General features: G+C 43.3%; 1 protein-coding gene across 1 annotated transcript in view; it reads left to right on the top strand.

The window, feature by feature from the left end:
- cdh13 (cadherin 13, H-cadherin (heart)) overlaps positions 1 to 25,113 on the top strand; it is a 378,606-nt gene that overhangs the window by 101,695 nt on the left and 251,798 nt on the right. The window contains exon 2 of the mRNA XM_030095419.1: positions 1,502 to 1,622. Coding sequence (XP_029951279.1) covers positions 1,502 to 1,622 — 121 coding nt within the window. The remainder of the gene's footprint in view (positions 1 to 1,501; positions 1,623 to 25,113) is intronic.

The following is a 25,113-nucleotide window of genomic DNA, read 5'->3' as shown; positions in this document are numbered from 1 at the left end:
TGGATCCGAGCACCGTTATCGTGTAAACTGACCCATGAAATAAAACTAAAGATTTGCTTTTTCACTAGAAAATATCTTGTTTAACGGGGTGAGGATGCTACTGAGAGGAGGACTCACTTCCTCCACTGTCCAGTCCCTCAGTTCTGTTCTGCAACTGCAATTTATCCCATTAACTAAAACCAGTCAACTGAAACTTTCTTGCTTTTCTGTCTGTGTATAAACATATATTGATTATCTAAATCTGTTAACTTGAATTGTGGCGGCATGTGCTGAAGTGGATGATGTCAGTGCTATATAAATGCATGCACTGCACCCAAAAGCCCAAAGAAAAACAAAAACAACAAGAAAAACGGTGTATGGGGAGAAAGGGAGCATGCAAACCTTCACATTTCATGACATGCAATATCAATATCAACAGCATTCTTTGCATACTGTACATAATGTATTGTGTCAAACGCTTCAGACTAATAACTGTGTGCTTTCTCTCCTTTTTTCTAAACTTCGATTTCTAGGTCAGAGTCAGAAATGCAACTTCTGACCTGAAATAAATTACACTCAGCCAGCTTTATGCCGCTGCATATTTTACAGCATGTTGAGGATTTTCCACAGTGAATAGAGTCATTCTTTATATCTGTACAAGGTTAACCTCCAACTTTAGATTTTGAAGGAATGCGCTATAAACATTTCCGTGCACTCGCTCAAGAATCGGATGAGGCCCGTTAAGGCAGAGGCTCAGCCAAACTTTAAAGGTATCATTATTGTAAATAGGTCAATGCAGATGCTAATACGACGTGAAATGGTAAATAAAAACATAATCAGGGAGAAGCAGCGTGAGGCCTGTGTGTTTGGAATTATGCGTCACAGACCCGCATGCAACTCCAAGTTATTTTTGCTCCGATGTGTATCTGTTGCTACCTAAAGGATGTTTTTGGTCTTTATCTGAAAATCAGCTGAAACGCACCACTTAACGCTCTGTTTCCATGGGAACCCCTACCCTTTTAAAGGAAAGTTGTTTTGCAAAAAAGGGGTTATATTCTTTTCCTTTTTTTTTCCCCTCTGCATAACTTGAAAAATAATGAATAAATGTGATTTTCAGAGAAAATTGGTGAATAAAAAGTCAAGCAAGACCATGTTGCAGACTTTTTAGTATGCTCATATTTGAATTGCAAAAATTTGAAATAACAAGAAAATGACATGTTGACCTTCAAAATGAAGAAAAATGTTAGCTCAGTCAAACCATTGCCTGACGGATGAATAAAGCTCGGGGAATAAGTTTGGTTACATGGTGGCCTCCATTTCAATACGGGAGAGAGGTTTCGATGTAAAGGAATGAAAAGACGATCTGACATGGAAGGTTTGCTGCATTAATTAACATCCTCAATTAACACGGCTGGTTGTGAGTGCTTCCATCTTCCCGGTGTGTAATGCTACGCTGACGTCAGGTTCTACCTGCACATCTGTTCATGCTTGATGTTCTGACCGCTGCTTCTCTGTCTTGCAGATTGCACATGTCGGTGGCCAAGAGGATGGAGGTTATGAGGGCTGCGTGCCCGGCTTCCAGGTCAAAAGCTACCAGGTGGCGTACAGTGGACCTTTCAAGAAAGGCCAGCCGCTCATACAAGGTCAGTGCCAGAATAGATCCGGACGGGGGGGGGGGGGGGGGGGGGGGGGGGGGGGTTGATTAAACGCAGCTTAAACTGCTTTGAAGTTCGTTCTGTTTCGCCGCCTGACTCCGCTGCTTGTGTTCACCCGCATACACACTGACACCGTTTGTCCCCTGAGGATTAGAGCAGCTACATATTTCGGTAATCTGAGCCCAGCACGGGGATCCTCTGCAGGTCAAGGTGACTGCTTGCGTACGAGGGCTGTTTTGTTTTTCATAATTACGAGAAATGATGTGAATCCTTGCTATAAACAAGGTATTTGGTTGTATCTCTGCTCCACAATGACAACAACAACAACAACATAATTAGTGTCTGCAAATAAATTATTCTCCTTGATTGAATGATATTTACAAAAAGTCTTCGCTTTTCCCTTTTTTTCTTGGTTGTCTCCTTTTCCCCTCTTGAAGACAGCTTTGGGCTGCACAGTTTACTCTGTATGTGTGAGCGTGATATGCACTCACAAGCTTTTGCCTTGTAACTATCTTGCTGGAGCCTCTCAGTCCCACTACAGCGGTTACCATGCTTGAGTCGGCTTAGCCTTCTGCAGAACTAAGTCTCCCACAGCCTCTGAGTTGTATTCTCTCTACGTATGCAGCGGCGTGTGTTTGATCTCAGCAGGTTCATAATCAAAACATTTTAAGATTTAAGAGGAAGTTGGGAGATTGGCTGCAAAGTTCAAAGCTGAGAAGTCAATGTCATGGAGGCTCAGCTCCAGCGGTTCCCGGCCAGCAGTCGGCCTCTCCGTGCTGCTGCAGCGACTCGTCCGACTCCCCACAGCCTCCTCTGATTGTGGAACTTCTTATTGCTGCCACCACTCACCAGTCCAGCCTGCTCCTCTGGGTTACTCTGGCAGTGCCTATCTGTGCCGCTCCAGTTTGTTTCCTCAGAAATCAGAGAAAAACTGGCAGTTTTCTCCTCTCAGAGCTGCTGGCACATCTTTCCACCGAACTCGACAAGGTGCTGTCAGCAACCAGCACTGTTACAACAACTCTGAGGGAGTCTTAACTCATTTATTTGGTGAATAATTCATTCACTTTTCCACTCAGTTGTTGTTTTATTTGCACAATGTGATGAAATGTAACAGAAATATGTAAATTCAAATGAGAATAATTCATAGGCCTTTAAATGCCTTCTGTCATTTATTGGGAAACACGTTTTCATCCCTACTTCATTATTCTGCCTCTTTATTAATTTCATAATCACTCCACGCTTTCAACAATTGTTCGAAACGTCACAGCTGTATTCTTAGGCCATGTTTTTGGAATGAAATTGCGCACATACACGTGCACAGAGAACAATATGCTGTAGAAATAAATGATGGTGAGGACACGGGCATTCATATAGGCAGACTACATAGTTGGGTTTCTGTTCCGGGTGACTCTCACCTCTGAAACTAACGAGTCCCCGGAGAACACGGACCGGGAGTCCTGCCACTCCGGAGGTGAACATAGTTGTTGTTCAGCCACTCGTGCATGTTCAGGAGAACTATTTACTACGGCCGCGGTGTGCATGCTCAGCGGCGGCTTCCCAGAAAAGTTTCATTTTCACAACCCACTCTAAATCACCTGCACCCACCCAGTATCAGTCACAGGTTGTGAAGACAGAGTCCTTGTTCCTGAGCCACACACATGTGGCCAGCTTGATTTACAGTCTCCTCCTGCTCGGCCCTGTCCACATGAGCCAAAACCATCTTTTTTTGTCTCCGTGGTTCTTAAAAAGTTTCTTAAGTTTCTCGGCTGTTTGTTTCAGCTTAAACAAACACAACACAAGAAGATGTGGCCGTATTAAACCACACAGCATCAGGAGCTTCTGCAGCACGATCAACTTGTACAGTCGGACCAGCTGATTGACATATTTTCTTCTCCAAATGAGCATTTTACTAACAGGCGATCAAACAGCCGTTAATATCGAACCCTGACTATGAAGATTCCATGATCCACAGTTCAATTCGGTGATTTTCAGCTAAAATTGGGATGTGGAGCCCAAAACAAAATATTTGGACTCCTAAACAGTGTTTTTTTTGTGACTTTTGGTCACTAAAAAATGAAATTGCATGATGCGGAGTTGCAGTGTCTTCAGAAAGTTATTTTTTCCCCATTTCCACGGAGTCCCGAGTTCCGCCTGGGGAGCAGTTTTCAAAAAGTTGTAATTTCAGCGCCTCTGAGTCCTGTTGTCATGTAAACGGACATTCCAAATACAACAAAAGTTTTCAGTTTTTGCCTGAAAACGCCGTTGTGTACCTGGGGCCTTAGAATATATTTTCATGCATCAGATGACATGCACATTATGTGCCGAAGCTACACACACAGGACAACACATTTCCCCTCTCCTGACGCGTGAAGTGTCATGCAGCACTCTCGAGGCGGTCCCCTACAGAACAAACTTAGATTGTGTGGGACTCAACTGACAGGCAGCTTTTCCAATTGAAAATACATATTTTCCTGCCAAGACAGCAAAATATGACAAATCTGAGAATTTGGCCTTCAATCTTCCTCCTCCTCTCTCGGCTTTATTGTATTTGATTCGGTCAGCCGGTGAGGCGTTTTGTCATCTGGAGGTTCAGTGGTGCGTGTAGTCGGAGACAGAACTCAGTTCTGCTTTAGTGCCCTGCACTGGGACAACAGAGTGGTCCCATTACCATGAATATGCTCCTGTCAGCAGAACCACAGCTCACAGCGGGGGGTCCCCGCTGCTTACTGCCGCTCATGGACAGACAGTAAAGGCACGGCAGTGGCCACGCGCACGCGCGCATGCATATTCAGAGAACACCTTAAAATTGTAGGTGCAAGCCGACTCGTGGATCTCTAGAAAGTAATGCCATAAACATGCGATGGTTGCTTCCCAGCGCTCTGTTTACAGCTGATATCTGAGCACATGTCAGCTGGTTTTCATCATTTCAAGTGTTTCTAAAATGTTCAAAGCATTTGCACAAACAATGCTTCTGCAGGTACTGGAGCTGAACAGCTTGCAGGAAAAAAAACCCAACAACAATAAGATCATGATGAAAATACGTGAAACACAGGAAACTACAAAGGAAACAAATAGAGATTTGATTTCAGCATTCAGCTTCCTCCCCCCCAAAAAAACCAGTAATTGGTATGTACTGTATGATTATGCTAATGGCTGCTCTGTAGTACTCCGATGAATCAAGCAGCTTCAAGAATGTTGCCTTTATGACTGCGATCAAAGCAAAACAACAGCATGCAGCACGTGTGCCTGTCTCATGTGGAAGCAAAACGAAGGAGGCAGCGTGATCAATTCACTGTATTCACCAGTATGTATGGATTTCAGTGAGCTGCTGCTCTCTGGTACCTGCTCATTGCTCTTTTTTTTTTTTTGCTAAATTTGAGGGAATCATGTGCTGAGTGTGAGTGGGATTCACAGAGTGCCAGAGGCTGCAGCCAGGCCCAGTGACACATGCAGATTTATGCAAATTCTGCTCAGCCTGGCGCCACCTGCTGCAGACCTCCCTGTGTAATTACCAGCAGAGGGGCGGTCTGCTGGTGAGAGATACCTGTTGGCGCAGACCCGGGTTCAAGGACATCCATCTCGGCTAATGGCCGTATCTGAGAAACAAATGCAGCGACACACAGAGCGCTAACAGTCAGGATTTTCTCTGTCTCCCATGTTCTTGGCAACCTTGCTGCTTCTGTTTGTGTGTTTTCTACTGACTTCATTACCTCCACATAACGTTTCCTCTTCATGCTGTATTGCAGGCTCTTTTCTTCTCTGTTCTGATTTCTTTTTACTTATTTAGGCGTAATTGATGCAAGTGAAAATACAAGTTAATGAGAAAAAAAAGAAAAGAGTAGCAGTAGTGCAAACACAATGTTTGACACTAATCAAGGCCATATATATTTTTAATTAAACCAGTGTGGAAAATGGGAAACTGATTGTACTGTTTAAGCCCACTAATGTGTCATGGTGTATGGCTTAACAAATTAAAATAGTCTGATTAGAATTTATTTCCCACTGAATTTGTCATACACTTGCGCTGCTGTGCCAAAATCTAATGTATTATTTCCAAGAAAGGTTACAAAACATGCCATCCATGTGTCTACATGCCACTTGTTTCATAGGTACCGTGATTCACATTTTTCATATATTATCCCCCTTAATTAATCCGACTGCCTCGTGCACAAACTTACAGTAAAAGATTCTGTTCCAAACCGAAGTGTCTTTGTGAAGTTGCATGTTCAGTGGCCTCGTGTAAACGGACATTCAAAACGGTTTTCAGATTTCACTTGAAGAGATCCCCATGAGCTTTTTATTTATTCCCAATAGTTGTGAAGAAACAGGCATGAAATAGCATTCCAGAGAAGTATGATTGATCACCCAAAAAAGAGCTCACAGAGAAATATACATTTAGCGAGGGCAGTTTAATAGAAACTTACTGTAAAAAAGAACTTGGGACATTCCACTGCAGCAAATGTTGGAGGTTGAGGAATGAGAATTTTTACTGAATAACAAATGAAATAAATTATGTAGTTGTATTTCCAAAACAAAGCAAAGAAAATATTTCACTGCAAATGCCAATTCAACTCAGGACTGACTTTGCATGACTGCATAAGTCCCTTGGACGGTGACCCCGGCTTCACATTAAGCCACATCATTATTTCTGTAAAAAGAAGCGCGGCGTGTCTTCAGAGTGTTTCAAATACCAAACAAGTCTCTGTGCAGGCCGGAGATGCATTAAGCAGGCTGGGCAGTGAATGACATTTACTGATGGAGAAATTAGGTTTGGAGTTGTGAAAAGTTGCTTTAATAGTTTGTTTTTTTTTTTTCCCCACCAGTCAGTTCTGGCACACTGTGGAGAAATACAGCAATGAGATTTATTGATTTTAAGGCGACGTTATAGCCCACCTTGGTTTTCGGAGCTTGTTTGTTTCTCGCCTTGTCGCCGCCCTCTCCGAGATGCCGGAGAAACTGATGGAGTTTGCTGTCACTAAGCTGGCAGGCTGTCAGAAATAATGGAGCTTCATAGTCACAGTAATGTTATTACTGTGAAAAAATTGGACTTCTTCATAACGTTTAGAGGTGGGAGTCTGTTTTTTTGTTTTGTTTTTTTCTCTTTGTGCAAGAGGCCTTCTTAAGACGTCAATGCATCGCGGTAATTTATGCAAACGTTTAAAAAAGAAATAGAGTTTGGATTTTCTGGTGCACTGGGAAAGCTATAGGGCATTCTGCATCGACAGCTGATAAAATGTGGAGAAGAAATGAGGAGAGCCACCTTATCTGGTTCCTGCAGAGCAAGACCATGGCTGCGTACAGCCTTCCTTCAATCCCTCCACCAAATATGATTACTCCAGAAAACATGACAGCCCTCAGCGTTCTCCATAGCATCACTCGCATTCTTTAATTAAGCATTTGCTGAGACTTGACTAGAAAAAAAAAAAAAGAAAGAGAGAAAGATTACCTTGAGGAGATGGTCTTCTCCAAGCTTTGGCATTACTTGTGGTAAACCTTCCACTTCATGTTGGGCAGCAGCCTGCGAAGGCAGCGCTCTCCTGGCTGGCGCCCGGCCCACGGCATATTAACTGCTCTGAGCTCCACAGATCTCTTCACTGGCACCGTTCTTGTCTCCTGCTTGTATTCCTTCCGACTGTATCAATGAGGCAATTTAAAAGTACTTGAATTCCGATATAGCCTAGTGGTTTTAGATGAATTGGACAAATGGAACGGCTCTGCCATCTGTTTTTTTTTTTCCCCTCCTCTCTCTCCTGCTTGACTCTGTTTTTAAGGTTTAGGTGATAAAGTTTGTCGTCCTTCATGTTCTGCAATATTGTGTGAATTATTTGTTTCCCAGCAAACGTGGCACACATAAAGGGACGGACCTCTGCGGATTCATCTTGCCTCACGCTCTCCGTCATGCGGCATATCAAAGACGAGTTCTGTGATCTATTGGCTGCGTTGAAGGTTGCTTCCTTCCTCAGCTGTGATTCATTCAAATGTGTCTGCTCGTCCAGGACACTGCCGGAGCTTATTCAACTTTCCTTGATAGGAAGAAGATGAAACAGAAACACATTCCAAAATGACTCATCGTGTACAGTCCAGCACATCCAGTCACAACTTCTATGTCCTCTGATAATTTAGACAAATGACAGGTACATTTTCTTCAATTAGAAAGCCAAGACTTTAAGTTTAAATTCCAAGAGTTCAAGTAATTTATCAAAACTTAAAATGTACAGAGGGAGAACAGGCAATCTGCAAGCAGTGAGGCTCCAGAATTGACTGGAACAGAAGATATTGTCAGTGAGAAGACGGTGCAGGAGCCCCTCCAGCCTCACCACATTCATGTTATGTTGATTGGTATTCCTGATTGAGATGCAGCCGTGCTTCTCCGCCTGTGACCAAATGCTCCATATTGTGTGTGTGAAGCAGTTTCCAGCGAAAAGATCACCTGCGTGGACACAGTATGACTGAAACAGTCTGACACTCCCGGTGTAAATCCATTGCCAGGATGTAAACGTAAGGTCTGTGGGCCAAAACCGGCCTGCAAGAGGCTCCAATGTGGCCCACCAAACCACCAAGCAAACTGTACAAATTTTATAAAGAGAATATCCTTTTTAAAAGAAGAAGAAGAAAAAAAGAGTAGTGAGCACAACACAACACAACACTGAGCTGATCAGTGATTCTGCCATGAAAGATACCAAACTATTCTCAGCTTGAAATCCATGCTGTCAGGGTGAGATTTTGGAAAACATACATATTGCAGCAGCTATAGAAGGTTTTTTCTTTGGACATTTCATTGTGTTTTGCACCAGAAGGTATGGCTTGGCTTTAAGTTTAGAATTGTAGTAGTTGATTTTAGGAACTGTTTTGTTTTGTGAAATTATAGATATTTCAATCACTCTGCGCCACAATAAAGAAAAAAGCTTTAAAGCTTAAATTTAAAGGTTATTATATCATTATTTTACCAGTCTGAGTCACTGGAGATGAAATTGGGCCATGTGTTTGACAGTCTTGATTTGAATAAGTGTGGTTTTTTTGGGGTTTTTTTTTTTTTTTTTTTTGCTTGAAGTTCTAATTTTAGCAGAAGCAGGTTTATTATTCGTTCGACCTATCGCTTTGACCGACGCCACTCTGATCTCCCGCCCACAACATGCCTGCTCTGCCTTCTGGAGCTCATGGACGCATGGATTGATGTTCCCAACTCATTTCACCCTGGTTGGCAGGTTTCATATCCGGATCATGCAACTCTCACGACCGTAATGGCGCGGCATTAATCACCTCCCGGAGCCACAGTTACCAGGACCTGCAGCTTCTTTTCCGGTGTATTTTTAATTTGACCATAAATCAAGGTGGACTTTTGACAAATGACTGTAATTACAGGAAAGGCTATTACTTGTATGGGTATGTAAGTGTGTGTACCAGTGTGAGCGTGTGTGTATGTGTGTGTGTGTATGTGAGGGGGTGTTTCTTCATAAAGTGTGTTAGTGGATCTAGATTTGTATGTACACTATGTGTATCTCGGGCTTGCTATTTTTCTAAAAATTGATTCTGTGCGTTAAGGACTGACGCAATCCATGCAGCATCCTGGAGGTCTTCCCCAACCCGTCAGTTAAATTCATCCATAAATGGGTCAGCTCGTGACTTCAGGCTGCTTGTAGATGGTAGTTAGAAAGAATGGGGCAGAACGGGATGGGGATGGGGGGGGGTTGATGTTGCAGGAAGTGGAGAGTAAATGGTGGAGGCTGTAGAGAGGAGATGGAGTGGAATGTAAAGCTGAAGTGGCAGCAGGTCTTTTTATGGCATATCGCAAATCATCGGTGACAATGTAAAACGCCACGAGAATTTCCAACTTCATTCTGCTTAATAGACACTATGCGGTCTGTTAAGACGTGACTTATGGTGGCATGCAGCAGAATTTAATAATTAAAGTTGTTATGACACAAATATAAATGCAGAACAGTTGTGATTTTGTTTTGCTAGAACACAATCAATCAATAAATTCATTTCATGAACATTCAAGATAACAGCTCATAGACAAGCATGTTAAAAACACATCATGTTCTAATTATGGCGTTGGGATTTAAACTGGAGCTGCAGCTGGCCAATAGCTCATCCACTGAAGCATGTTCCGGCTCACTAGTGTGAAATGTAAACATAAGGGCATGTTTACGCACAAATAACAGAAAGGCTGCATAGAAAACATGTGGAGAGACGATTCTGTGGCCAAGTTTCAGGCAGACAAATTGTGATTGACACAATTTTTCAATTTGTTTCAGACCTGTTGTGTGTGTGTGTGTGTGTGTGTGTGTACAATCTAAAGCCTACTCCGTTTTAAAATGCTGACTAGTTCACTAACAGAAATGTCGACTAGTCGACTCCCGTCGCACAAGTCGACGTAAATTTGGAGGAGTTATTCTCTCTCTCTCACCCGTTCCCCCGACAGCTCCAGCTTCATCCAGCATGTGATGCGCTCATCTCTCTCCATGAAAACATGAAGCTGCAGCCCAAGAATGTGAGGGAAGATGACCCAGAGTAGGATTACTAAACTGAGTGGGATCTCAGAATATTACAGCAATAAGGATTTATTTTTTTACCCTTTCTCTTTAGAGGCTGGCGAGTTTTTTTTTTTTTTTTTGCAAGTTGAAGTTGGTTTCTGATTGGTACCTATTTGCGGTTCTGGTTTTTAATTTCCATTTATTTCACGTTGAAAACTGTTGTCTAAGTAATGTTCTGTGAACCATGCATGCAAGACCAGTACTGAATTATAATTTTGACAGCAATGGGTTTTGATTATTTAGTTTTTAATTTCATTAAGACAACAAGCTCTTTTTTTTTTCTTCTTTTTTTTTCAAACGTGTTGTGGACACGCATGGTGTGCGTCTCAGCTGCCGCTGCCTTAAGCTTAAATTGCACTTTATGTTCTGCAGTTAGATTTAAAAGAAACTCAAGGTGTTAGCCTTTGTTTTGTTCGGGTTAAAATGTCAGGAGGACTGTTGATGCTTGTGTCTTGTTCACGTTGGTGCACCACCGATGTGCACGCCGTTTCTCCCATCCTACATTTTTGGGCTCAGCTGTGCGCGTTCCGTGCAGGCGCACTGATCCACGCATCCTCGAGAAGCTTTTCCGGCTCTCTAGACTGTCTGTCTGCTCCTTTATTACAGAGTGTTTATAAAAAATGAAGCACATACATTGTCAATGTATTATCATTTGGTATTAGAATTCGTTTGGCCCTTTTTTTCTGTTTCTGAATCACGGCGGTGGCGCCCGAGCAAGTACGTTGCAGTGAATTTTAATACAAGTTGCTCATTGCTGGACAGCTGTGCGTCCATGTTGTCCCCCCGTCAATGTGAGAACGTCATCACGACTTGTCGACTCGACTTCGACTTTGACGGATAAGTCGACCTGAAAAAAAACTAAAGTCGTTAAAGCCCTAATGCTGACTGTGATCGGAGAGCAACAACAATCTCACAGTTAACTGTAAAAATTAACAATAGTGAGTACACAGACATCCTTAAGGACAGACGACAAAGTCATTTTGCTGTTGCCGTGACTGTCGACTCTAAATCTACGGTTGTGTCTTCAGACACTGAAAATACGATGAAAGTTTCGTGCTTTGATTTGAAAGCCTTCGCAGAGCCTCTAAGTTACTCCTTCATTTGCAGACGAGCGAGTTGAGGCACTTTGAGCATTTGATTAGGACGCTCTCTGATCGCCTCCCATCGGAGGTCTACCAGGCATGTCCAGCTCGGGGGAGGCCCCGGGCTTGGCCCCAGACCGGCTGGAGAGATTATGTGTCTGGACTGGTCTGGTAGCGGAGTGTAGTCCACCCAGAGGAGCTGGGAGAGAGATATGTTGGGGCTTATTTGCTCTCTGTTCTTGTAATGTAACCTCATGTGTACTAGGCTGGAAAGAAGATGGATCTATGAATGTGGGGCTGCAGAGGAGTGGTGGATCTGGGTCTCTTCGGCGGGGGCCAGGTGTGGCTGAGGCTTGGCTTTCCCTGAGGGCTTTAAAATTAGATCTGCACTTGTCAAAGAACATCGTAATGAGATGCTTCCTATAATTGGAAAACTGCTTTCGTTTTGAAAGCTCCTACTTAAGTTTGTCAATGAGAGGAGGTTTGACGTCACTGGAATATTACAGTGAATCAGAAACATCGCAGTAAAGGATAAGAAGACCCAGGGTAAAATCTCACTTGCTTTCCAGTCTAAATTGTTTGAGTAAAAGGTGCTAAAATGTTTTTGATTAAATTATCTTGGCAGCGTTGATTCTCATCTTGTGTGACATTCAGATAGATATCTCACCTTTCTGTCATCACACCTGCTCCTGGCACACAAACCGGCTTCAGCAGCCCTGAGAGAGCTCCTGTAGAGGCTGCTGTCACAGGGCATGAGGGGCAAAGGGACGGCCGTGCCAAGACCCCATCTGCAATCACAGTGCAGCTGGCAACCGAATGATATACTCTCACTCTGAGCCTGGCCTCCGTCTCTCTCACTTTAGCTTTCCTTCTTACACCCTGAAGAGGATCCCGCTTCCTTCCTATACTCGTGTGTACACTGCCTAACCTAGTTATCAGGACGAAAATTTACATTTCTGATGTAAATTGCAGTACATCCTTTTCTAGGTCTAACAAACATTCATGGCACTCCTGGAATGAAAAAAAAAAAAACCCTCAACCCTGCATGTTTAATTCAATGCAGGCTGTTCACTAAGATGCTGTTCATCAATTAGTAACATGATGTCTTTAATTGCAGCTTTGAGGGAATTTAGGGAGCAGGTTTTGGCAAGCAAATATAAACTGTCAAGATTAATTTTACATTTGTCTGACCGGAGTCGGTGCATCTCAAATCTGAGAGGAAGCGATGGCCTGAAATGTTCAGAGATCACAGTCAATTTAAGCAATTTGCTGCAGCAGCTCCAACCCATCCTGCAGTTGAATTGTTTATAATTGGAGCCGGCTTTGAAGATTTATTGTTGCGTGATTCCTCCCTAACCCTAAAAATTAGAATGACAACAAAATGTCAAACTGCAACTGTGGAAAAATGTTTGCTCTCTAATTTGATTAATGATTTTATTTTAACTTAATTAACAAAAAATCTTTGGGGATGCACGTGGGAGTGATAGTGAAGTGTGAAAATACTAACGTCACACAAGTTGGAAAAAAAAGTACAGTAATGTCGTCCAGCATGCCAGCGATCGCGCTCCTCACACGGCTGGCTTTATGTCGGCGGTGATGGATTTGAAAGTACGCTACGCTGCAGCTAATGGAATCCAATAGCCCTTGTTCCTCATACTTGGAAGATCTTGACTTTCCCGACAATCCGGCCACCCATCGCCGTCTCCAAGAAGAATGTGGCCGGCTAAACAGTTTTGCATATCGACTTGTAAAACGCTTCAATCGGTATCTATCTATCCATCTGTATATCAGTCTATTCATCGATCTATCCATCTATCGATGTTTTTCAATTTGTTTCCCCAGCTGCCTCTCCACTCGCATCATTTCCACAAAGCACAGAAAGATTCCCACTAACAGTTTCACCTGAGACTGTCAGTTCACTGATACAGTCTTCATATTTTTAGAGCTCCATTCCAGCTCCTGTCTCAATATTGGCCTTATCCATTGTAAGCCTGCAGACAGACAGCTTTGCACAGTCTGACTGGTATTGATTTCTTAAGTGGAACATACCTCCAAGTGTCCTGTGTTTCTTCTCCTTTCGCCTTCCTTTTGCACATTTTTCAACCAGTTCAGAGTGTGGTCAAATGGAAAAAGGCAAGAAGCCAACAAAAGTCAGTGATACATCAGACAGGTCTGATATTTCTCTTATCTGTCTCGGGTGAGAATGAGGTTTTTTTTTTTTTTTCAATAAAATGAAAGGAATTGGAATAACAAGACAGCCCAGTCCTTACAGAATATGACGGTGCTTTTTATGATTCCTCCATGAACACATACGCCGATCAGCAATCAAATCATGGCCACTGACAGATGAAGTGAATCATGGGAATTATCTCAGAGAAGCTAGAATAATAAGGAAGTTTATGGATCTGAACAGGTTCGACAAGGACAAACCTGTGCAGGCTGTAAACTGGTCTGAGCAGCTGTGGAACTGCTGCTCTTGTGGAGTGTGTCAGTATTAATAAAACTGAGTTTTTTCAAATAAGTGAATTTGTTGCTATCTCACCTATTTTTAAGGCATTAAAAAAAAAGTTATGCCTTTTCAAATGATGAGAGCTTCGGCCTCCAGTCCATCACATACTTCCATCTTCATCAGCAATTCATCAGCTCACTCAGAACGACACTCAAGCCTCGCACACAAAGGCGCCGAGCTCAGATAAGAACAGGGTTATTCTCACTTTGAAGACGCTTTAAAGAGCGCCGACTGCCACGCCACCGCCTTCCCAATTCAGCTCAACGTGATGTTTTCCGTCCTTGACCTAAACAAGTGGAGAGCTGAGAGTTGCAGAGCAGAATGCTATTTAGACACAAACAAACATAAGCCGCGGAAGCAGAAAACAAGGTTAATGTGTGTCAGATTTGCCTGGAGGAAACTGAACTGGATTTTGATCATGTGCTGAACATCCTAAAGCTTTATGTGTTAAACAAACTCCAGACAACAAGAACAAAAACCAAGTGTGACTTTTTAGAGTGAAACTTTAAAGTCTGCTTCCCTGGATTTACAGTCTGCTGTGGATTTGTGTGTCATTTCAGTTATAAAACTAAATGTGTGCGCGTGTCTTTGCATACATTTGTTTCTACCATTGCACTTCTCGTTCATGTTCTTACACTCAGGTTTTGTGAGTTGAGCTGCAGAGGACAGCCATCAAACGAACCCCGGATTTCGCAGCTTGTTACTGTCGCAAACAAACCATCCCCACAACTATATCTGCTCCTCATTATTTTATAACCTCCTCCCCATGCATTGCTTACACACCTATTTATATTCATGCGCATTACAGAGAGGATTACGCTAATTACGAGGAGAAAAGTTCCACTTTAGCAACAAGATACGGGCACCTGTTTTATGTTATTTTAGAAAAACCTGGTCCTTCATGATAAAACCAGCAGCATTTAAAGCCAGCCATTACTCCAGCTTTAAGTTTCCAGAGAGAATGAAGGTGTCAGTCAGAATTGAAACGGCTGTCGAGCCTTCTTATATATTTTCACACTACACGTTTGGGTCAAAGCTAAAATTAACTGCTTAATATTCTCCCGGAAGAGCTAAAGTCGGCATCGTGCGTTTCACATGCTCTCAGGGTCTTTACTTCTTGTTTCTCCTTGTAAATTTTTGGAAGGAAACAAACGGTGCCTCTGGTGTGGATACACTTTTTTTTTTGTTTTGTTTTTTTGTTTTTTTGCTCTCTTGTGTTAATCTGTAGTTTTATGCTTGTATTGATTAAACAAAGTTGTGGTTGTTTGTTGTCGTGGAAGAAATTAGGGCTGCACCAATGCCAGTAGGGCTGCACGATTAATGCCAAAATGATAATCACGATTATTTTTGTCAATATTGTAATCACGATTATTCATCACGATTATTCATTATGTTATGTAAAACATACCTTTTTATTGCACTTTTTTTTTTTAAACAAACAAGTGTCAAATTGAAGATGTGCGTCTTCAGCACTTCAGCGAAGTCTGGTGTGCATGCGCACATAATTGAAGATGTTTTAATTAGAATCTAAACAACTATTTAGAACCATGTCAATGTTGTGAACGATCGCTTTCCCTTAGAAACGAACATATAGACGCAGGCCGGCCCGGGCTTCAGAGGCGCCCTAGGCGAGCCCGAGACGAGCGCCCCTTGGGAGCGTGTTTTTCGAGCGGTGCCGACATTTGTTGAGCGGGGGGGCGGGGGGGGCGGGGGGGGGGGGAGGGGCGCTGAGGAGCGATGCCGAACAATACCGATCAGTGCCGGGCAGCGCCGAGGACGAGGAGCGCAGTGCGTCGGGGCGCCCCTTGTACGACCGCGGCGCCCCCCTCGGGACGTGGCGCCCTAGGCGGCCGTCTAGTTCGCCTATGCCTAGAGCCGGCCCTGTATAGACGCACCGACTGTGAGTTTTTACAAACGTTTGACCAGACCTCTGTTCTGAAAAGAGCCGGATTATGACTTTGGAACCTGAACGCCTCACAGCTGAGCGACCGTCACTTGCTGCATTCTAACCCCTGAGAGCAACACGATGATCACTGAACAACAAGATGAAGATAAAACAACAAGAGAACAGTAAACAGCCACGCTAAACCCAGAAATGAAACCTACCAGAACAATGATTCCCTCTTTCTCTCCAAGCCGCCGCTACGCCGCTCACATCCTGAACTGTCAGTCAATAACAGCTTTTCCCGTTCTGTCCGAGACGCTCAGCGTTTACATCTTCTTTCCACCGGTACAGAAGTTGAGATGCGTTCCATCGACTGATGTTTGAGCATGAAGGAATCGTTCAAAGCCAGCTAGTTCATCGGTGGCTAACAGCTAAGCTAACAGCTGACTGAGACACCGCAGTGGCGTCCATCAGCAGCTACTTTTACGGAGTGTCCCTGAAGGCAGCAGGAGCTACACGGCTCAGGTCGCCCCCTGGTGGTTGGCTGATTGTTGGATTAAAAAAGTGCTTGATTTGACACGCAACAGAGCCCGTTTTTTCAATTTAAAAATCGCGACGATCATCTAAATTTAATCGCAGCAGCCAAAATCGTGATCATGATCAAAATTCGATTAATTGTGCAGCCCTAAATGCCAGTACAGAGCATTGAGTCCAATACAACTCATCGTGATCATAAAATATCTCCAATCCAGTGATCATTGCTGACAAGGGAGGAATCGGCATCAGCACGTAGCTGAAGGTTAGCACCTGTACTTGTACTCTTGTGGTATCAATGCATCCATATAAAATACTGTATATAAAGTCAAATAATTCCATGGATTTGCCCTCCTTTTTTGAAATTGCACTGTTTTGTTGTTGACATTGGATTACACTGTTTCTCAATATGTTGTTTTCAGTTTGAAATATCAGTTTTCCAGTTCACGGCCTTTCAGTTATTCCATTTCTGCTGAAATTAAAAAAGCCCTCCCTGCAAGCAGCAAGAAGCTTCAAGTCCTGCTCCGTTTTTTTCTCTTTCACTCTCTCCTTCAAGAACAACACAAATGACATAGATTTACTGGAACTCCTGTTGTGGTGTTTTTGAAGTACAGAAAGATTAAAATAATAATAATGTTCATCAGATTGTTTTCTGAAAATTGAGCGCTTTTCAATTCAGGTCTGGCTTGTTTCCTCTAATGAGATATTCGTTTATAAGAACTCAAGTGATCATTTATTCTGTTTGGAGTCATAAACGCAGACATCTGTTTTGTATTAAAGAAAGATAACAAAACACACACACACACACACACACACACACACACACACACACACACACACACACACACACACGAAACCAGGCAGAAGCCAGTTTCTGTAGGAACAAAGCTCATGTGGATGACATGGAAAAAAAAGAAAAACGTTGCTCACCTCCTGAAGACCTTAACGGTCCACTTCTGACTCCACCAGCAGAAGCTACTGATCACCGAGACCTTCATCCAGACATTTCACGCGAACTGTGCACTCACTAAAGGGGTAATGATGGCCGCTGCCACTTTCAGAATTATCGCTGAAAGTTTTGTTCTTGCCCGTATCCGACTTTCCTATCTTGGGCTGTTGGCCCGGAGCCCGGTACGTCTTCTCTTGAGTGGCCAGGGAAAGTGCTGAGTAACTTGGCCAGCGCCTCGGGGGCTCAACCTGGGTGTTACTGGCTTCCTGAAAACCCATCGATCTGCCTGAACGCCTGAATGCATTGCTGGGCGCCGGTGTGTTGCCGGATGTCAACTTGTGTGAAGTAATCCTCGCTCGTGGTTTTGTCTGTGCGGGACTCTGAGTGTGCTTCTGTGTGTTTTGGGACTCCTGTGTGCACGTCCCCGGCACAGCGATGCTTGATTGAAAGGTCTGGGTGTTACTGCAGTTGGCGTGGAGCTCTCTGTGTCTCTTCCATCTTGGCTGTTAAGCGAGTTGGCAGAAATTCCCCTCCTCTGCTCTGGACAGCGTCTTTAAAAACAGCCATGGACTCATTTACACGTGTTGCTGTTGCTTTGCTCCTCAGGCAGTTCACACTGTGAGAGAGGGATGAAGTGAAACCAAACATGGAAGTGACCACATGTGTATTGTAGGACCCATCTGCCGTATTATCTTGTGCGTGTAAAAATGCATGAGCTTGCCAGCAACACCTCGGCACAGATTAACATGCTGCATCCATTCCAGCTGTGATTAAGAGCTTGCACTGATGCAGATATAGACATTATTTTTAAAGTTAGTATAATCTATTACAAATTATAATATGGTTCTCCGCTTTGACTCTGGTTTTGAGTCTTCTCTCCTATTTCTTTTCTTTGAACCAGTTGCCAAACCTAACACTAATACTGCGACTGATCGTTATTAAAAAAACAGTATCTTTGGACAGCCCTACTTTAATTAATCATGATCACCAATGACAGCCCTACCATGAACAATAACAATGGTGGGTACAGGTATGGAAACACAATAAAAGCTTTGAGCATAAACCTATTTGTTGTTTTTGGTTGTTGCTTTCAGGTGTTCTTTCATTAAATGTGTGTTGGGGTGTGGGCCCTGTAGAGAGAGGGACGTTTCAGCACCGCAGACAGCTCCGTGTCCGAATTGTCATTTTCTCACTCATTTTGCGTCTCGATCACAAACCAGGAATGCGCTGTGTGGTCATGAGATATAAAGTTAATTGGGAGAGTCTTGGGACTGCTATTAAGTCATTGTTTAAGCTTTTTTAATGGTGTTATACGATCTTGATTTTAGTAAGTTGGCACTTACCTGCCTACACATGTAAATTGTCATTGGTGTGACCGTCGCAATTTGCGACTGCCTGCCTACCTAACCCTGGAACTCATGGCACGTGCCTGATTGCTATTATGGGTCACTCTCAACTATAAAACTATCAAATCTCAGAAGAGTATGGACTGAGCAGGCTTCCACAGATTATGCCGACACACCTTTGACAGTCCGTCACAGGAAAAAACAAAAAAGAAACTCAATACCAAACATGTTAATATTGTAGGAATGTAGTGGCATCAGGAGGACAATGAAGAACGAATAATACAGGACAGGAAAAGAAAGTCCTCCAAGTCAAGCAGAAGTCAAACTGGGGGTATTCTGTCTGAGGTGGGAGTTCAAACCACTACACCACTGTTTAGCTCACATCCAGTACAATGTTTAAAAAAATACGTCATTTAGGCCTTGATTGTCACGTCACTGCTTTAGATTTTTCGATATAAGAAATAAACAAAAAGGGTCCTATTCTTTTTTTCTTCCATTGAAATGTTCGTCACCTTTATTCTTCGCTTTTCTGAGAATAAGTCAAACATCCAACTCACTGGGTGTGCTCACTCCTGGAAAAAAAAAAAAAAAAGTTGTCCTTGCAAGAGTATTGCGCAATATTTTTTTTTTTTTTTTTTTAAGTTTTGACATCAAAACTATGAAATGTTGGTAAATCCCTCCAGCGAAATGTCGACTTGAGGAGAGTGTGTATAAAAGGCAGTAAATGTCCACGAGGCACCCCTCAAGCTCTCTCACTGCAGCAGTCAGAGTGTCGGAAGCATGTTGAGCTCTTTAAGCGTGGCAGCTGTGGCTCAGCGTGCAGGGCGGGTTGCTGGTTCCATCCCTGGATCCTTCTGTCCAGTGTCCTCGGCTGAGAGCCTTGCACGGCAGCGCTGGCACTAACAAACCAGTGTTAGGCCCACTTTACAATAATTTTAAGCAAAAATCCATTTACACTACAACAGTTCTCAGAGAAACTGAAAAATGCAACTTTCAGTAAATGGCTCCCAAGGTGGAACTTTTTGAAAATGCTTTGACTCTGTCTCCATGGACACAGGGGAAATTGTGAGAGTCTCTCGTTACAGGAATTCATGTTCGTGTGAATGTCTTTGCTCTCACCACTGCTGGTATTTATAGTGTATTGTTCTCTGCATGCACGTGTGTGTGTGTGTGTGTGGTGTCATTCCTCTGAATGTTGACATATTTGCGTCTGCTGTAAGTTAGGAAGGCAAGACAAGACAATCCTTCCATAGTTTAATAAAGGTTCTTAAAATCTTAATTTCCCAGAATCCTACACCGCTGGACACTGTGTTCACCTCCCGCTGCTCTTGTTTGAGCAGATGGTCAGTCAGTTGCAATCATATGTTTGGAGGCACATGGGAGGACTTTGGAGAATTTATTCTGACTTTGGGTTCAAAGTAATTATCTTTGGGTTGATTATCACCGTGGGACCAGCAGCTCCCTTTTCTTTAACATTAAAGTGCTGTCACCCTCAACGTTTCACTTCGCTTTAAACAGGTCATGAGAGCTTTTGTGTCTGGATATTTATCATCCTCTCATGTCCACCGGTGACTGCTAGTTTGCTGATATGTCAAGTTCTACTCACTTATCCCGAAGATGACTGGCAGCCCGACACCGTGCCGTTTGCTCAGTCGTGCAGAGTAATGACTGACACAGTCCTTTATTTTCCGATTTGCTGAAACACTAATATGGAACGGACTGCACCGAACATCTCTTAATATCAGGTTTGGCCACGATGCCTGTCTGTTAATGATGCAGCGATATCGTGCCTCCGCTCTGCACTGGAGCTGATTGACCATTTGATGTGTCTGTATATGATGTGATATATGACTAAAGCAATGATTCTGTGCGCCTTTCTCTGCCAGGCTTATCTGACTATGATCACCTGGCATCCAGCCCCGCTGCATCCCTCTTTGATGAAATGCTTTGCCCTGCCACAGACAAACAAACACGGGCTGATTGAAGTTTGTTATGGTGCTGGAATAAACCTCACTTACTCCCCTCAGATCTGTGGCTGTGGTTAACCTTGTCAAGCTAGGCTTCAGGGCATCTCAATCGCTTAGATACGCTGATACATTTTCATTTATATTTTCACATAAAAACCGAGTGAGGAGAGCAATTATGGGTTTTGAAATAGGAATTTAAATGAATTCATATTTAAGCAGGTGTGACCTTGAAACAGGCAACTTCAAAGCCCGAGCCTGTAGGCCTAAACATTCCCAGCTTGTGTGCAGACACCGAGATGTTTACTGCCGCTGTCAGTGTTACATATTGCACGTACTGCTAGGAAAAAAAAACCTTAAGGAGTATATTTTTACTCATGGGCAGACATGCACACAGATAAATGCTTGGCTTAATTGAATGCGTTCAAGTGAATGTTGTTTGCTCATGCTCACCTTCCTCTTGGTTTTACACCAGTCACTAGGAGACACCAACAGCGTTTACTTGGTTAAATTGCACATAAGAACAGAAGCAACATACAAAAAAAGATGAATGTTAGACACATGCTTCTCCATTCAGTCATTAAAGAGCCAATTTCCCTCTTTTCTGTGTATCAGAACCCTCTGTGAAGTACCACTGCTAATAATCAACGTTGGGTATTAGTGGGTTTTCCTTCTTTGAGCGTGTGACTATCAGAGAACAACTGAGAGGAGAGTATGTGACTTTGTTTGCATCCTGATGAACGCGAGTGATTACAAACAAAAGTGCTGCAGCCCGTTGGGAGAAATACACACTGCAATTATGGCAGAGAAAAGATGCTCACAAAACCTTGTTAAAATCAAATAAGCCTAAGGTCCTTTGTTGTTTTTCCTTGTTTTGCCAAGAAGGCTGAATATAACGATTGCAAATATCCAAATTAAATAAAACTAGAAAGACAATAGACAGATTGATGGACAGGTTGTTAACTAGAATCTTCTGCTGTCCTCGTTTGGGGCAATGATTCAAACTGCTGTAATTTAACGCAGTATATAGTGAAAGAACACCAACTCCGGAGCCTCCAAATGTTTAATGCTGAGAAATGACTAACAACAGTGAAGCATGACCAGGCACTGGCAGGGAAGCTGTGGCATTTGGAACAACAATCTTCCAGCGGCCCTGCTGTTGTGTTACAGCTGCAAATTCGTCAGTGCTGCTCAGGCGTCGCACAACGGGCCGAAACTACCACGCAGATCGGAATCATAGTAAAGTCATCGGTGGCTGCTGTCCGCTTGCACGTTTCTGTCTGTGGGGAGGAAGGAGTCTTCCTCATGTCAATGAATGTTTTTCTAGAATGGCCTCAGTTAGAGGAATGCCAGTCACGTTCAGTGGTTTTGTCATGTGTGAGAGATATCCATCGATTGATCAGACGTGTTTCCAGACATTCACGTCTGCAGAGGATAAATCCATCTGACCTTGACTTTTCATTTGATCACTGTGAAGCTGATTTTTTTTTTTTTTTTTCTTTTTGTGGTGAAATGTCTCAATCACTTGCGTGGCATTTGCCTCTGATTTACAGCACACGTATGTATTTCTGTCTGTTCAGGCCAGAGACTGCTTTGCAGGAGCCTGCTTATCGGGCACAGGTGTATCCGATGCGAGACGACTGGAATGTAATGGAACTGTTAACTTCCTTTCTCTTTACACACATACACATACACACACACACACACACACACACACACACACACACACACACACATACACACACGCATATACTCCATGTAGAAGTGTCCTCGAGCAAGACACTGAACCTCCATTTCTCCCAATAGATGGACTGAGTATTTGCATGTCAGCCATCGTCACGTGTGTGATTGACATGTTAACATGTAAAGAGCACTTTGTTCTACTTTGTACTGTAAGAAAGTTGATTTATTGATGGAATGACTGAAAATGGTTTAGCCCAGTTTCGTCTCGAGTGGGCCGGGCCAGTAAAATAGTGCCATAAAAACATTTAGAACTGACAGCAAGACAGCAAGGCTTTCAGTTTAGTTTGCTGTCATGGCAGCACCAGCGCCATCTCAGCTCAGCTTTCAGTGTTGAGTGTTGTTTTTTTTTTTTAATGTTTTCTTTGGAATGTTAAAATTTACCTGGCGATTTCTCATTGTAGTCTCTTCCCGACCAGTTTTGGCCCACAGGCCTTATCTTCTTCTGAAGCGGTGACATCTTTTGACCCTTTACATTCATGGTTGTAAGCACTCAGCTGCCATTAGCCTGATTTACATGATGTATTGCAGACGGTTGACCCGACTGCCATTTTTCCATTTACTACTTGACAAAACCTCTCTTTATCCTCGATAACAGCAGAGAGATTTGCCTTACAGTCATGTACAGGGTGCATTTGTCTAGTACAGCAGATCATCTTCTGGTATAAAGTCAGTTGTTTCGACTATCATCTGCTCCTGTTTCTCTGTCGAGTTGTTCCCAATGGCCCTCGCTGTTCGTGCATGAAGGTGCTTGGCTGTGTTTAGGGGCGAATGTGACTAATCATGCAGACTGCATTGAGCAGTAAAATGAACTGCATAAGTAATGTTCATCTACAGTGTTAGGAGGGATGCAGTTTCCGCGCTGGAACAGCAATAACTGGGCGAACTGTTGCGATGTGTTGTTGCCATCACTCAATTTCCATCGTGCTGACTGAGCACGGATGACGCCAAGTAGGGCCTCTGGTTCGCTTTAAATTAGACTCAAATGAAGTAGTATAGGATCAGTATGAAGTTTATTATTCTGTACAAATTGCATGGCTCTGTACGTGTTAGCCTGACAGTGTCCAGGAATCCCGGGTCTGGTCTGGTGGATGGGCTGTAACTCAGGTCGATAACAAGCAGAGGATCACCCTTTGCCCCAAGCAAGAGTGCACAGAGCGGGTGAGCGAGTGCACCATCTTTAGTCTCTCTTTCTCATTCACTCACTTATCAGTCCTAAATTTTGCTAATTTACGTTCATGAAAGCAAGGACATGAGAATCTTCTGTACACAGAGATGACTGAAGTAAATGCGAGTGATTATTGTGTCAGAGAAACCGCCGACTGTGTGTATTCAGTAAAAACACAAAGTGTATGGTTTTAGGATCAGCAGTGTGATTGAGATTTGAGTCGTCAGTTGTGCAACATATGCGTCACACACAGAAAGGAAAGTGACTGTCAGTGCAGTGGACGCAAACATATGCATTTTTAGTTCTTGTAGAATAGCAAAACACCCTCAAGTGCAGGATGGTAAATGAATTTCAGTCATTTTGCAAACTTTACTCGTTTTTCAAAGCTTCAACAGCCCCGTAAGCAATTTGCATTATTAGACACACACACACACACACACACACACACGCACAGTCTCGTATTTCTATCCTTGTGGGGACCTTCCATTGACTCCCATTCATGTCTAGCCCCTAACCCTGACCCTTACCCTAACCCTAACCCACACCACAACAAAGCCTAACCCTAAAGAAATGTTTTTGCACTTTTACTTTTTTCAGTAACAACAACATGGTCAAGAAAACACTGTTTCTCCTACTTAGGACCGGAAAAAGGTCCCCACAAGGCACGTCGTTCCACGTTTTGCTATCCTTGTGGGGACATTTGGCCCCAACAAGGATAGAAATACGAGAACACACACACACACACACACACACACACACACACACACACACACACACACACACACACACACACACACACACACCCAATGGTAAAAATCTATCCAAAACATAATGTTGTTCAGTGTCTTGCTCAAGGACACTTTCATATATGAAGTAAGGGATAGAACCAATAACTTTCCAACCTCTGCTCTACCGACGGTCCGTCATATTGACCAACCATCACCATCTCCACAAGAAATATGACTGGCTAAGTGATTTTGTGAAGCAAACTGTCAGCTGGAGAAAGACCCAGGTGATGGAGGTTGATGCCCCATCAGCAGCCGAAATCACCATCGGTGGAGAGAGACTGGAGTGTATTGAAGGTTTCACATACATCATAAGGCCTTATAAGTAATGAGAACGGTGTCCATAAAGACATCAAGGGCCCATCTCAACAAAAGCAGAAGTGCCTTCAGTCAGGCTGATAACAGCTGCCACTGTAAGATCTGCAATATATACTTTCCAAGCAAGATCAGAAATGAGTACCTGCATGAGGAGACGGCCAGGACGAATCTTAGGCTACGATGGTTTGGTCACATCGTGAGGAGGAGCAATGACAGGACAGTCAAAGTGACCATGAGAGGGAAACAGGCCAGAACCCACATGGAGGAGGGCTGTGGTGAAAGAGCCGGAGAGATGAGTGTATCATGGGGCGAAGCTCAGGCCATGGTTGGGTGGTGAAGTATTATTGCAGCCTTACGTCCCCGGCGGGATGAGGAGGATGAGTCAGAGAGCTCTACCGACTGAGCCGCAGCCACCCAGAGATGAGTAATCAGACATTTGACACTGTTTTACAAGCCGAGAATCGAAGGGAATTCAACATAAAAGTACTTAATGATCTTTTTTGAACATTATTTAGTACAGGCTTTAGAGATGAATGAAAATTAGCAATCAACACTGCGAAAATCGACTGTGCTCTTGATTTTTCATTATTTAATAGTCTGTTCTGAAAAGTTTGAGTCAGTTCAAGCATAGCCACTGTCTTAACTGCAGTGAGGCAACATAT

The sequence above is a fragment of the Salarias fasciatus genome, chromosome 7, assembly GCF_902148845.1.
Source record: "Salarias fasciatus chromosome 7, fSalaFa1.1, whole genome shotgun sequence".
NCBI classification, from domain to species: domain Eukaryota; kingdom Metazoa; phylum Chordata; class Actinopteri; order Blenniiformes; family Blenniidae; genus Salarias; species Salarias fasciatus.
This window is presented reverse-complemented; position numbering and strand designations above follow the sequence as displayed.